The 15,921-nt window shown below is 39.0% G+C and overlaps 1 protein-coding gene across 1 annotated transcript in view; it reads right to left on the bottom strand.

The window, feature by feature from the left end:
• Positions 1-15,921, bottom strand: part of THSD4 (thrombospondin type 1 domain containing 4) — an 891,140-nt gene that overhangs the window by 731,173 nt on the left and 144,046 nt on the right. The window contains exon 4 of the mRNA XM_020982022.2: positions 3,597-4,036. Within this exon, the coding sequence (XP_020837681.1) occupies positions 3,597-4,036 (440 nt within the window). The remainder of the gene's footprint in view (positions 1-3,596; positions 4,037-15,921) is intronic.

Genomic DNA, 15,921 nt, shown 5'->3' with positions numbered 1-15,921 from the left:
AGCTAAGTGACTTGCCCAAAGTCACACTGACAATATGTTTCAGCTGCAGGACTTCCCTCCAAGGTGAGCTCTCTACCCACTGTACCACCATGCCATGGACATGAGAGATGTTTAACATGTATTTGTTGGGGAGGAATGGCTAATACCAAACATTCATCTAGTGACCCAAAGCATAACCTACTCTTGGGGTTTAAATGGGCAGGGAAAAAATAGACCTGCTGCCCCTAGAAACTTTTTCTCAAGCCCTACCAAGAGAAGAATTTGTCTGACTTTGAAGATTATTTTGAACAAAAGACTAGGGTGCGGTTGGCAGTAATACTTTCAGTGGCCATGAGGATAAATCAAAAGATGAAAAGAGAAGTATTAAGGCACAATTTACAAATCCAAGCTACAGATCAACTTCCATTACCCCAATCCTGGGGTTCAAAACCCTCCATACTGAGGCTTATAGCCAGCAGAACAAGTAAAAGATCCAAGATATCCCTGAAGTCTGCTCAAGCCATTTGAGAATAATAAGAACTTGGCACACTCTTCACTGAGGAGATGCAGTACTAACCACTAATCATGTGTAATCTCCCTCTACACTGCCTTTCTTAGTGATCTCATCAGTTCCCATGGATTCAATTATCCCTATACAGATGCCTCCCAGATCTATATTCTCATACCTTCTCTCTCCCAAGATCCAATCCCACATCACTAAGTGCCTACTAGATATTTCCAAATGGGTGTTTATAGGCATGTTAAACTCAACCTGTGCAAAACAGAACTCACTATCTTTTCCCCAAAACTCTTCCTTCTTCTGACTGTTCATATTTCTGTAAAGGGCATCACCATGCTTCTAGCCACCCAGGTACCAATCTCTGGGTCATTCTCAATTATTCATCCTCTCTCTCACTACTACCACTACCACCCCTTCACAGCCAGTTTGTTGCCAAGTCAGTCAATAAATACTTATTAAGGAGTTATTATGTGTTAGACACTGTGCTAAGTGCTGGGGATAGAAAGAAAGGCAAAAGATAGTGCCTACTCTCAAGAAGTTCACAGTCTAATGGGGAAGATAACATGCAAACAACTATGTAGAAACAAGCTATATACTAGATAAATTGGAAACACTCAACAGTGGGAAGTCACTAAAATTAATGGGGATCAAGAAAGGCTTCCTTAGAAGGTGGCATTTTAGCTGGGACTTGAAGCAAGCCAGGGAAGCCAGGAGTCAGAGATAAAGAGGGAGAGCATTCCAGGAATGGGAGGTAGTGAAAATGGCCAGGGTTGGCAGATGTCTTGCTCAGGAAACAGAAAGGGAGGCCAGTGTCACTGGATTACAGAATACGTGAGGAAGTGTGAGAAGACTGGAAAGGCTGAGGGCAGGGGGCAGATTGGGGGGAGGAGCAAGTTATAAAGAGCCTTGACTACCATACAGAAAATTTTTATTTGATCCTAGAGGTGATAGAAACCACTAGATTGGGTGGTTGGAAGGGGGCCTGGTCAGATCTTCACTTTAAGATGATCACTTTGACAGCTCAGTGGAGAATGGACTGGAGTAGAGAGTCTTGTGGTAGGGAAACCAATCAACAGGCAACTGCAGAAGTCCAGGCATGAGGTATTGGTGTCAGGGTTGTGTTGATGTCAGAGGAAAGAAAGAGGCCTATGTGAGACATTATGCAATGGTAAAATCAACAGGCCTTGACCAGAAATTGGATATGGAGTGAGAGAGAATGACGAGTCAAAGATGCCACCTAGGTTGTGAGCCTGGGACACTGGGAGGACAGTGGCTGCCTTAACAGTAATAGAAAAGTCAGGAGGAGAGGAGAGTTTGGGAAGGGGGGAAACAATAATAATAGCCAACATTTTATAGCACTTACTATGTCCCAGGAGCTGTACGAAGCACTTTACAATTATTATCTCATTTGATCCTCAAGACAACCCTAGGAGGTAAATGCTATTATGAACTCCATTTTACAGATTAAAAAACTGAGGGTTTAAGTGACTTGCCCAGGGTCACATGGTTAGTAAATGTCTGAAATTTGATTTGAACTCAGATCTTCCTGACTCTAGGCCCAGCACTCTATCACTGTGCTACTAGAAGGCTTCAATTATCCAGTTGAAGATGCCTAATAGGCAGTTAGAGATAGCAAGACTGAAGGTTAGCTGTTAGATCAGAGCCAGATAAATAGATTTGAGAATCATCAGCTTAGAGATGCTAATTGAATCATAGGAGTAATGAGATCACCAAGTGAAATAGTATAGTTGGAGAAGAAAAGAGGGCTGTGGACAAAGTCCTGTGAGACAGCCATGGTTAGTGGAGATGACCTGGATAAAGACGCAGCAAACAAAACTGAGGAGTATTTAGACAGGCAGTAGGAAAACCAGGGCATGGTGGTATAACAAAAACCCAGAGAAAAGAGAAGGTCAAAGTGAAGGTGATCTCAGTGTCAAAGGCTATAGACAAGTTTCCCAATCCTACTTCCACAATATTGCTTACATCTGTCTACTTCTCTCATTTATAAGGTCCCTACAGTATTCCAGGCCCTTATCATCTCTCACCTGGACCACTGCAATAGACTCCTAATTGGTCTCCCATTCTGTAATCTTTCCCTTTTCTAATGCATACCCACGCAGCTGCCACAGCGATATTCCTGCAGCATTGGTATGACCATGTTACTCTTCTGCTTCTGAAGTGCCCTTGGCTCCCTATTACTTCTAGCATCCTCTGTCTGGAATTTAAAGGCCTTTATGATCTGATACCAATCTACTTTTCTATCATACATTACTCCTATCATGACTGAAATTAAGGTAAACTGAGGTGCAAATTCCAAACATGATCAATTTATTGGTAAAGCTAGCAATTACCAATAAATTGAATGTGCTCAGAATTTTGTGCCTCAGTTTACCTTAATTTCAATTATAATACTGTCTTTCAGGCACTCTATGGTCCAGAAAAATTGGCCCATTTGTTATTCTTCACACCCAGCATTCTATCTCCAATGCTGTGCCTCTGCATAGACTCCTCTCTCCCCCATTCCTGAAATATCCTTTCTCTTTACCTTTGCCTCTAAGAATCTGTAACTTCCTTCAAAGCTCAGCTAAAGTGCCATCTTCTATAGGAGACCTTTCCTGATCCCCTCAACTGCTAGGGCATCCTCCTCATACTCACTGTTTCCCCCAGTAGAATATAAGTTTCTTGAGTGCAGAAATTATTTCATTTGTTTCTTTGGCAGCCCCAACACTTAAAAACACCTGTTGAATGTTAGATGATTGAGAGGAGGCATTGAGTAGTGGCTAGTAATCAAGTCTTAGAGTCAGACGTGTTTGAAGCCCTTCTGTTTCTGAAACATAACAGTTGTATGATCCTGGACAGGTCTCTTCACCTCTGAGTGCCTCACAAACTATAAATTGAAGGAGATTTGATGATTTGCATTGATAGAGAGAATTTCTCTCTACATCAATGAAAACACAGGTCTGGAACAACAAAAAAATCTATCACACAAAGAAATATTAGTTATTATTAGTTATTAGCATTGTATTATCAAGATATTTATTATTAATATATTGGCAAGAGAAGATTAGCTTAGGGATAGAGTATGCAGGTACAGTACCTTCTTTCTGATTTTGGTTCCCTCCCTCGAGAGTGAGAATGCCGACTGCCCCTCAAGATCCCTTGGTTTAGATGGCTATCATTCCGGTCCCCAAAACTGTCAGTGGACTGCAGTCCTGCTCTCTGATCCTGGGTTCTATGGAGGGGCACAGAGTTGCGGATGGCAGAGATGACATGGCTAGAGTATGGACTTCCTGAATCTTCACGGAGGTGTGCCCAATGGTAGGAGAGAGCCCTTTCCGAAGCTGGGAATGGAGCCCCAGGCCTAAGGTAACCTCTCATCCGGTAAGTGCTAGGAAGACAAGGTCTTGTCTGCTCCATCACACCTCCACTGCATGTCCTAGAACAAGCTGACCAAGGACCCCAAGCACCCCACACTCCTGGGATGCCCTCATTACTATCTTCCGAAGCATTAGTGGACTCTTCTATCCTCTGAGGAACCTAAAAAGAAAGATGAATAAGTTAGGATAAGTATATCTAATCATTAAAAGAGAAACCCAATGTCCTTTTGCTTTCTTAAAAGGCTTATATTTTAATTGATTTTTAAAAAAAAATTTACATTGCCAAATTTTCCCCAGTGTTCCTTCTCCTTCCCTTCCCCACCTCCCCATTTAACAAATAACATTTTAAAGAAGAGCAAAAAGAGGAAAAACATCAGCAAAACTGATCGATACATCACAAAAGTCTGAAAATATCTGCAGTATCATATTATTGACTTTTCAACTCTATGAAGGGAGAGTGAAGGTATCAAAGTTTTATTTCAAAGCCATGGGAAAGCAGAATTGCATTGTGCAGACTGGTCCATCTGTATACATTCGTGTTTGAGGTAACAATGTAAAGACTATATTTGGAATAAAAAACATTTAAATTCCAGTTATGTATCTATAGGTAAATCAATTTTTCCTCCCAACCTCAATTTCCTTTTCTGTACAAAGAGACTCTAATATTTCCACTGCCTTCCTCTTAGGATTGTTGTGGAAGAAGTACTTTGCAAACCTCAGAGTTGGGAAGACCCAAGTACCAATTCTAACTTAGACACAAGTTTCTGATGTGTGACCCTGGGCAAGCCACTTAAACTTTTGTGGTCTCAGTTTTTCATCTGTAATAATATCACTTATCTCACAAGGTTGCTGTGGAGATCAGATTTTATATGTGTGTATACATACACACACATTATATATACACACACACATATGTATATGTATGTTTATATGTATATGTATATATATGTATGTATATATGTATAACATAGTACAAACCTTAAAATGTTATATAAATGCTAGCTATCACCATTATTATTACCTAAATAAAGGTGAGGTGTTATGAATACATCTCTGAACTAGGTTCAAATAGGACCAAGGGTCAAAATTTTATTTTTCTGTTAACTACCAGAGTTTTAAAAGACTCACTTCATTAACCCACTTTTGTGAATTTACAGAGCATTATTTTACTCAGGAGTTGAAAGTTTGCTCCTAGTTACTCTTTGGTTGTCCTTGAGTTGAACTGTTTAATTGGATTTATCCTCCCAGCAAGAAGAGAGCATGGGGATTATAATCCCTATTTTGCACATCAAAATAACAATAATAATAAATAAAGCTGAGAAGGAATGACAACTCAAGATCACAAAAAAAAAATAAGGGACGGAGCCAAGCCTTGAACTGAGGTTTCTTGGAGCCCAGCCTAAGACTTTCTCTGAGAGACACTGAGTCTCCACCTAAAGCCAGATTTTAAAAGCTACCTCCTGTCAATTACATTCCATGGGTAGAATAGTGGCCAATAGGCAAGATTTGTATATCAAGTTGAGTAAATGAAGACAAAGAAAGTGACTGAGAGGCAGGATGGCTCAGAAAGCCTAGCAGCACTCTAGGCGACTTCCAGAAAGCTGGTCATGTAATTAATTGGTCACATAATCTTAGGGTTACAAGGTACCTTAGATGTCATCTAAGCCAAGCCCTACCTGGAAAAAAGAAAAAGAATCACTTTTGGAAGATAAGTGTTACTTGGTCATTGAGCCTATTTTGGAAGAGCCCCAGTAATTGGGGAACCCGTCCTTTCCACCTTAGGGATAGCTCTAATCGGTAGGGTGGCTTTCTTTACATCAAATTTCTAATTCTATTTTCTGGGGTCAAGAAGAACAAGTCCAATCTCTCTCCCTTACCCATCCTAGTCAATCATTTTAAGAACAAATGCATCAATGAATAAATAAAAAAGCATTTGTTGAGCATATATTATGCCTAAGCACTATGCTAAATACTTGGTATACAAAGCATAGATAGTCTGTGCCTTCACAGAGCTTACTTTCTAAAAGTAACATGGAATACACACGAAAAATTACTGAGATGCAGTAGTGCCATGAAAAGCCAATACTCTTTCCATAGTCTTGGAAATAAACTGCTTAAAATTTATCTACTAGTTGGAGCCTAGTTCTCTGTTAGGAGGCGTGGTGTCCCCACACCAAGAATCCCCAAAATTGATGAAACCACAGATCTTTGATGTATTTGAATACTACATGTTAGATATTGCAGATATAATGAAATAGGCCCTACTACTACTACTGGACACATTCTTTGGTTGACATACCTCATCAGTAGTAACAGTAGTAGTAGTCCTTTCTTTAGCAGTACTAGTTGTAGTAGTAGTAGCACTTGTAGTACTCATAGTAGTAGTAATAATAATAGTGGTAGTGGTGGTGGTGGTTATAGTAGCAGCATGCATTTACATAATATTTAAGATTTGCAAAATATTTTAGATACATTATTTCATTTGAGCCTCAAAATAACTATGTAATGTAAATGCTATTATTATCCTCATTTCACAGGTGATGAAACTGAGGCTGAAAAGTTAAATCATTTGCTCTGGGATCAGGGATCTACTTCAGGTCTCTCTAACTCAGAAACTAGAACTCTGTCCATTGCTTCACCTCTTGAACTAAATTTTCTCATCCTAAAGAAATATAGAAAAAATTTGCCTCATTGGTCATTTTTAAAAAAATTTAATTCTGTACTTCTTTTCCGCCTTCCTGATGTTCTCTCTTTGTATCTGTGGTTGAATTAGTTGAATGGATTAGAAAATTGTCAAGTTCATGGAAACTCCCAGTGCCTTCTCTCTGTGATTAATTGCTCTTTACACTGTATAGATCTCATGTATACATAATCATTTTTATGGTGTTGCATTAGAATGGGAGCTCCTCAAAGACAGGGACACTTTTTGCCTTTTGATGTATCTGCAGGGTTTAACACAGTGCCTGGCACATAATAAGAGCATAATGAAATGCGTTTTGGTTGATTGAATTCTTATGTGAGCTAATTAGCTTTGTAAATAACTTTGGTCTAGGAATCAGAATCTAGTATTGGCCCTACTATTTCTTAGCTGTGTGACCTTGAGTGAATCATATAACTTTTATGAATCTATGTTTCCTCATCTGTCAATGGATATAATATCTTCTCTAACTATTGAACAAAGCTGTCCTAGGGATTAGTTGAAGGAAAAAAGTATGGGAAAAGATTTTTTTTAAACTTCAAAGCACTATATCAACCTAATGTATTATTTTTTATCATTCTACAGCTATAGACTATATCCCCTCAGCCGGAACAGCCATCTTGCCAGTGTTCTCTTTAGTCACATTCAGATAAGTTAAAAGCATACGGGACAGTCAGCCTAACTCAATGCACATGCCCTCCTATTAGTAGGTGAATGGTAACATTTTTTAAGGGCAGGTGGTGCAGTGGATAGAGTGCCAGGCCTAGAATCAGGAGCACCTGAGTTCAAATCCAGCCTCAGTCACTTACTAGCTGTGTGACTGTGTTTTGCCTCAGTTTCCTCATTCATAAAATGAGCTAGAGAAGGAAATGGCAAACTACTCTAATATCTTTGCCAAGAAAACCCCAAATTGAGTCAAGTGTCAGACATGACTAATCAACTAAACAAAACCAATAGTAACATTTTTAGACATGAAGAACAACATCCTTGTTATGCTGAGACTGCTACAGAGTGAAAAGTAGAAGAAAAAGTTGAAATGAATAGCATTTCACACTCAAAAACCCCCCTTACTTCAAATGCTTTCCATGGTAATTTAACTGAAATAGGAAAAACAAAGTATATGATGTAGACTGCTTTCCAGGGCTTAGATATCCTTGCACACAGAAATATACCACCTAGAATAGTTCCACCTTGGTTTCAGTTCCATCATATTACTTCATTTATACCACCTGTCGGCAAATCTGTAGGCTAGAGAGAAGGACATGTGCTATATAGCGACAGTGGAAAGCCCATTCCACACACACCAGAATTGCCGGGCTTGTGACCACACAGGAGGTATGCAGCTTGAAGCACCACCTGACAGAAATTGGAAGCCTAGTACAGAATCAGGTGCCCCTACTGAGAGAAGGTAAGAGTGAAGCCAAACATAGATGGGGATAATGGAGCTGAACAGAATGCTGGTGCTACACCAATGGGGACCACTGGAAACAAATAAGTTGCTACTGATGGCTAGATCCGTACAGACTTACCAAAGACTAAATATCTCCAGAGTGGACAACTCCATGGCTAAGAAACCACAGGAAAGGAGGCAAGAATCAGAAGAGGCCACTGAGTAAGACTGGGGATGCACAGTAGCAGTCAATGAGGCAGAAACTTTATTAATTGGTACAATGAATTTGTTGACACTGTGAGATGAGCCTGAAGGAGAGAAATGGAGCTCAGCAGGAGGGACTATAATTATTGTTTGTCAGGAGCACAGGTAAAATACAAAAAAGGCAACATTTGTATAGTGTTTACTATAATGTAGATCCTTTTATGGTTTTTAGCACTCTAATCAGTGCTTCTTAAACTATGGGTCACAACCCCATATGGGGTTGAGAAAAATTTGGCAACAGTAAAAGGTTTCTGAATGCTCAACAACCAAAAATTAATTCAAAATCAAATATATACTAACCCCCCAAAAAAAAAACATATAATGAATCCAAAGTGTTTCTGGCAGCACTTGCCCATGTTGCATCATGCAACTTCATTGCAGCCTTGGTTCTGAACACACAGCATGCACATTTTGCACTGTGTATGCTGTCAGGCCACACAACACCGACTAACACTGCTAAAACGGGAAAAGGGGTTGTGAGTGGAAAAAGTTTAAGAAGCCTGCTAAAAATAAACCTGTTCTATGCTAAAGTCTAAAGGCACTTTGAAAGCTATGAGAAAAGTCCTTATGTGAGTGATGATAAAGGCTGAAGAAATTATTAGTAGAGAGATGTCCCCAGAATCTGTTATGTCAAAGATAAAGATCTGGCAGGTTTCTCATGTTAATCTAGGGCTTGAGGTGATAGGAACTGAAATTCAGAGCTAGAAAGAACTTTAGGCACCACTGTCTTGTCCAGCTCCCTCATTTTACAGATAAAGAAACTGAGGCACAGGATGGTTAGGTGACTTGCCTAAGATAAAACAGGTAGTAAACTTCAGGGGTATGATTTGCAACCTAGGTTCTCTGACTCCAGAGCCACTATTCTTTCCATAGTCTTGGAAATAAACTGATTAAAATTTTATCTACTAGTCAGAGCCCAGTTCTCTGTTAGCAGAGGTGGTACTCCTACACCAGGAATTTCAATAATTGATGAAATCACAAATCTTTGATGTAATTTGAATACTAAGTGCTAGGTGCTGCAGATATAATGAAACAGACCCTGCTACTACTCCTGGACAGAGTGTGTCAAGCCAAGGTACCTTCTCTCCCATGGCACCACTCACCATCCCAAGAACTTTTTCCTTATGTGTGTTGTTTTCCTTTTAGAAAGTAAGCTCCTTTATATTCTACTAGCCAATGCCAGAACTGGGACTAGAACTCAGACCTCTCTTTCTTCAGACCAATATGCTTTTCATTATACCCTGTGATGAATTAGATAGTTAACCAGGGGACCAGATGTGTAACAAAATGTTTTCAATGTGTTCATTTAGTGTGTGACCAATTTCTTTCCTTTTTTTTTTTTGTAATTTATTAATGTAGAACTTTATCCACTTTCATTCTGTATGGACATCCCCATGGCTTAGCATTCATAATCGAGGGTTTTCACTGCATCAGTGTTCAATTTCTTGAATTTCCAAAGAAACTTCAGTGGCATAGATGGTCTAATGTGACAATGAAGGTTTCTAATGTTAATTCATCAAACCAGAGTATTCAAATCTCCACCATTCCTTCCTAGTGGGCACTGCATCATTTCTAATTAGTTGATTAAGTTAATAAAGTGAATTAGTCTACAATTCTACAAGTCTAATCCTCCAAATTCTTGAGCTTGTGGCTTCCTGCCTAGTTCAAAGTGCTTCTGCTCTAGGAACGTCAAAGCCATTGACCTTTTTGATGTTAAATTGTTTCTCCATCTGTCCCACACATTTAGTACGAATGTGAAGAATGGTTTGATGCTATCCAAAGATGTCTTCCCATCATCTGATGCTGTACTGCTTCTTCTGTGGAGAAGTCACCAGCATACTGAATTTCCATGACTATACAGATTGATAAGTCATCTCCTTTAAGTATTTTTAAGAAAGATCAATAAACATTCAAGTGCTTACTATGTGCCAGGCACTGTCCTAAGCCCTGTGAATGCAAAAAAAAAAAAAAACCCAAAACAAAACAAAACAAAAAAACAAAAACAAACAGTCCATTACCTCAAAAAGGCCACATTCTAATGAAGGCCACAACATGCAAATGACTATGTATACGCTAGATAGATAGATAGATAGATAGATAGATAGATAGATAGATAGATAGATAGATACAAGGGTAAATTGGAAGTAATATCAAAGGGAAGGGTACTAGCATTGGGGAATGAGGAGGGGCTGGGAGAGGCTTCTTGAAGAAGGTGGGATTTTAGTTGATACTTGAAAGCAATCAGGAGGTAGAAGTGAGGAAGGAGGGAATTCCAGGAAAGGGATACAGACAGTGAAAATGCAGAGTCAATGGGAACATCAAGGAGGCCAGAGTCCCTGGATCACAGAGTATTTGGAAGGCAACAAAGTCTAAGAAGACTGGGAAGGTGGAAAGGAGCCAGATTATTTTAAAGATAATTCACAAGTAGTAGGCACTATGTCAGAGCCTAAAATATGGCGTTCCCAACCCTACCTTGAGTGTCTTCCCATAGTAGTATTTCCCTTATGCCTATAAATTTTCTTTTTTTTTCTGGCCAGTTAGTATTGAACTCTAAGAACACAGTTTCAAACTGTTTGAAACACAGTTTCAACTGAACACAGTTGAAAGAGAAATATTTAGGGGCATCTTAATTATCTCAGCCTTTACCAGTCCTCTTATTTGAACTGATATAATGGGTTTTTAAAACTTCTACAAAATAATTGCTTGTAATTGTCCTTGATCAAATGAGAGACTAAAGAGGGTATATTTATTCTCATTTTTTTTTAGGTAATCAGGGTGGTACCTTTTTTGCTCAGGGTCACAGAGCTAGTAAGTGTCTGAGGCCAGATTTGAACTACATCCTCTCCAGGGCTGGTGCTCTATTCACTGAGTCACCTAGCTGCCCCATTATTTATTCCCAATAATCTTGGTGAGCCCATTACCTTTTAAAATGAACACTCAGTCCCTGAAGCCTTCTCACACTACAATATCTTTCTGCCATGACAGTCATTCTCTCATTGGTGAGTTCCCTTCAGGACCTCCACTTTGGGGATAGAACCAAGGCTGGCCATGCTACTTCATTGCCCTCCTGGCTTTGCCTCTGACTCCAAGGATTTCACCACTATGACTCAGCTGTCCCATCCTGGAACTCTTTTAAGCACCTGGGTCCTTCCCACCCCGCAATATCACCCCACCACACTAGCCCCCTTCTCCCATTGATAAGTTCTTTTCGGGGATGTGCCCAAGCTAGCCAAGTTTCATTCCCCTCCCAGCCGATCTTCTACCTCTATTATCTTTCCCCTCCTTTTCAGCTCTTTCTCAAGTGTTATCTTCCCTGATTAGAATGTTAAGCTCCTGAGGACAGCAATTGTCTTTCCTTTGGCTTTTATTTGTATCCTTAGCACTTAGCACAATGTCTGGCACATTGGGAGCACTTAATAAAAAGCTTGCTACCTACCCACCTACCTACTTAACATAGATAGAGACACAGTTTGGTATCCTGGACAACAGACCTGAATAATGTCTCAGCTCTGTGTGACTGCTGATAGTGATCTGGTCTCTTTGAGTCTACTTTTCTCGTTGCAAAATGAGGAAGTAATGAAACTGACAATCTCTTCCCCACTGGGTTGCTGGGAGGAAAGTGCTTTGTAAATTGTAAGGCACCATAAAAATTTAACTTTTTTACTGAAGCTACACTGCTGTAATTATATTTGAATGGGAAGAAAACCTGAAGTCCAATACTTGCTAGATGGAGTATCTGTTAGACATTTTATTCCTTGTAATGAGCTTAAAAAACATAATGTAACATTTCCTAACAATAGGCTCATAATGTGTGAAACATCACCAATGTTTTTAAGCTTTAAAATTAGGATGATTTTTCCTGGCAATTGCTAATGGCTTTCCTAATAAAGCAAAAAGGAAAAGTATGGGGCAGGCAGGGAGAGAATGACCATCTTTTTCTTAGCTTGATTGCAAAGGTCAAGGATAATAGTAAATGTCATTTACACATGGGATTTTAAAATTTGCCAGATACTTTATAAACATTATCGATTCATCTGACTCTCAGAATAACACCTTGAAATACACTACAGGCATGAATGTGAGTAATGGATTTGATCCTATTCACTTAGGTCTTCCCATATTATATTGCTTTATTGCTTCTTCTGTGACATTATCCCCATTTTACAGATAAGGAACCTGAGGCTCAGAATGGTTAAGTAATTTAGTCATGGTCACGCAGCTAATAAGAGTCAGAGGCAAGATTTGAACCCTGGCCTGGGTGACTCCAAGTGCAGCATTCTATTCACTATATCACATTACCTCTCTTAAGAAGCTAGGATTACTTACTTCTGTGTGTATTTCAAGATGCCCTCATTCAGTATTAACTCCCCAGAAGCAGTTTTCCCCAAATTGTATACATTTGTAATATTTTCCAAAGAAATCTTCTTTCCAGATAATCAAAAGCTTTTGCAGTTTTGAATGCCAGTGATGGCATGTGTGTTTCACAGTAGTGCATGCAGTTTTAAGTTTTCCTTCTGTTGTTTGCCAAATGCCTGCTCATGATAAATCTATTTGGGTTAGAATGCAGATATTCTCCAATTATCTTACTCATTCTTAGGAGGCACTCAAGAAAGATTTATTGGATAGAATTTGATATGGAGCTCAACAAGCCTGTGTCTTATTTAGGACAGATTAAGTCTATAAAACTCAGGGGTTTTGCTTGGTTGTGTTTTGATTTTGTTGGGGGTAGGGAGGGAGTAGGTGTGCAGTCATCATCAGATTTGGGCAAGACAATGATGCATGTCTTTGTCCATGATTTGGGAATGTCACCATCTACTAAAATTTCACTGAATAGCTCCAGGAAATGATCTTTAAGCACTCCTCAGAATATTTTATAAAACCCATTTCAACTTGCTTGATGTTTTTCTTAAGATGTCCAATGGTCTTTCCCCTAGTTTCTTTTCTGTTTTCCAGGTGTTTTCCTACCTATGAGCCTTTCCTTAGCCATACTTCCTAAGTGTGAGGCTAGGAATTTGTCCAGTTCAATGACCTGTGTTTGGCCTGAGAAGTCTAGAGTAGCATAATATTTTGCTAACTCTTCCAACACATCTATAGCATTATATAGGCTTATTGGATCTGGTTTAAGCTGAACCAGTAGACAATTAAGTTTTGCAGAAAGGCAGCTAGCTATCAATTTATTCAATATTGCTCTTTTTTAATGAAAAACCTTTTCTATAGATCGTTTGGCTTACTCCCACTCTGGATTGGTATCCCAGTGCTGGAACACTTTCAGATTTTTTTTCTTTCCTCTTTGCTTTTTATTTTAAGAGGTAGTTCTAGTGTTCTTTCCTATGACCAATGTTTAGAATGCATCCTGAATATTGTAAAAGTTTAGAGGACCTCACATGAAGACCAGTGGTGAAAGTAGTTAGTAATGGCTAAAAATTCCACTATTATGTAACAAAATTGAATCATTAAGCCTCCAGTCTCATCCTTTATCCTCTTTATTTTGGAAAAACTTTCAGAAAACCCAGACATGGTCTGAGTATGTTACTATTCCTCTCAGCTGACATACTGAAACTCTCTCCAAATGATGAAATTTAAATATAAGCCAGGCTTTGAATAAGTTGTATGTCTAGATGAATAAAAAGTAGAAATCCTCGAAGATGGGCTTAGTACTCTCCACCTATCTGTGAGAGGGTAGTATGGGCAGATGCCCACAGAATGGACCTTGGACCTCTGTTCCTCACGAGTTACAGATGGACAACTTGATTCGACTTTGCATTCAGTTACCAACAGGGCATTCAAGTTTCCACTTGTCTTTCGTTGTTCAATCCTGAATGTTTGTAATGTTTCAAAGGCTTGAGACGTAAATTCCCGTGGTTGGACTCTAAAAGCATAAACTGAACCTAACCTCAAAGACTCTTTCATTCAGTTATCTTAAACAAAGACTTTGTTACCATCCATTAGGATCTTTCTCAAGCCCTTTCTCAAGAAATAGACAGTTTGAAGCCGCCAATGTAGCTTCTCTTGCTTTGAGGGCCCCCTGGCAATCAATACTCTGGTTTTTCAGCACTGGTAGATTAGATTGTTTTCTCTGTATTTCTTGTAATGTAGCCACATCAAGATTATTCCTGTAGGAGTTCTTCAATTATTATTATACATAGTTCCAGGGAAGTCCATTACATTACTCTGCCATTTTTATAAGAAAACATTAGCTAGCTTTCAGATATAGTCCCATTTTCTGAATCAACATATTAGAAGCTACAGCTCCAAGCCCAAAATAGAAATAAAAGTAAATATGCACACACACACACACACACACACACACACACACACACACACACACACTCACACACACATATACATACATACACACACACACATCTAGATACGTGCACCTACCTCACAGGGCTGTTGTAAAACACCAACAAGATATTATATGTAACATGCTTTGCAAACCTTCAAGTGCTACATTAAGGTTAGTCATTACTGTTATTATTACAAAGTCTTTGCAAAAGTATGTCTCAGCTCAAACACTTAAAAGTAAATCATAGCCTCCCTGGACTCAGTTTTTTCATGTAAAAATGAAGGGGTACACTAGATCAGAGGTGTCAAATACACTGCCCACATGCACCCATAACAACCCTGAGTAGGGCCCAAACCAGATTAAATGTGATTGGGGAATATTTAACAAAATAAATAAAAATATGATAAAACACAGAATATACTACATTTGAATACTAAGTCAATATGCGGTGTATAGAGATTCTTAAATGTAGTTTACTGATCCCCATTTGTATCTGGGTTTGACACCACTGAACTAGATGGTCTCAATTCTATTCTAATTTCCACAATCCTACTGTGCTTCTATTTCTAACTCCATAAAAATAGAGATAATCCATGTACTGCCAACCTCATAGGGTTGTTGTGAGGATTAAATGTGATAATATATGCAAAATGCTTTATAACTCTTAAGGCCTTATATGAATGTAAGCTCTTATTATCTCCCACAGTTTCTATTGGTATCCATGCAATATCAAGATGACATGAGGAAGCTTCCAAGCATGCTGGGTGTGTGGACTCGTAGGGTGTGTGGATTTATAGGAACACACAGACAAGTGTTACATGGAATGAATACATGTGGAGAAGATTGAAATCTGAATCATTGAAGGGAATACTCACATTTATGAGATCACAAACATTCTGGAGAATTGGATGGAAACCTGAATCTCTATGTCGCATTCTTTACTCAGGATGCTTTTCTAATGGCCATGGACCACCAGAACTGTAAGTTATGGTTTAAACAATGCAAACAAATTTCTTCTTCCTGGGTTATAATTGTTTCTTTCTTCCTTTCTCTCTTCTTTCCTTTGAAGCAAATATCTTTGGGGTGAAAGACTTCACTTCTTCAACATTTTCTAAACTTCTGTGGGATTCCCTGCCTACAAAAATTCTCTTTATATGGAGTGCACAGTTGGAAAAAAATGCATGCCCTGACGCTACTTAACTTTGTCAGTCTCTAAGGCGTCTGTTTCCTCTTCCCCTCTCCTCAAACTTTTTCTTAATGTCTCTAGGCCTGGATACACTTACTCTGGCAGTTTAAGGATTCCCTGGGCCTTTACTTCTATTGGTATGTATGCTGATTCTTATGTCCATGAAATTCCATATAACGTTCCTGAGGCATGCATTGGGCTTTCTTTGATGACAACCC

This window comes from Phascolarctos cinereus, unplaced genomic scaffold (assembly GCF_003287225.1).
Source record: "Phascolarctos cinereus isolate Bilbo 61053 unplaced genomic scaffold, phaCin_HiC Scaffold_3;HRSCAF=262, whole genome shotgun sequence".
Taxonomy (NCBI): domain Eukaryota; kingdom Metazoa; phylum Chordata; class Mammalia; order Diprotodontia; family Phascolarctidae; genus Phascolarctos; species Phascolarctos cinereus.
Note: the sequence above shows the minus strand (reverse complement) of the source record. Positions and strands in the feature narration are given on the sequence as shown.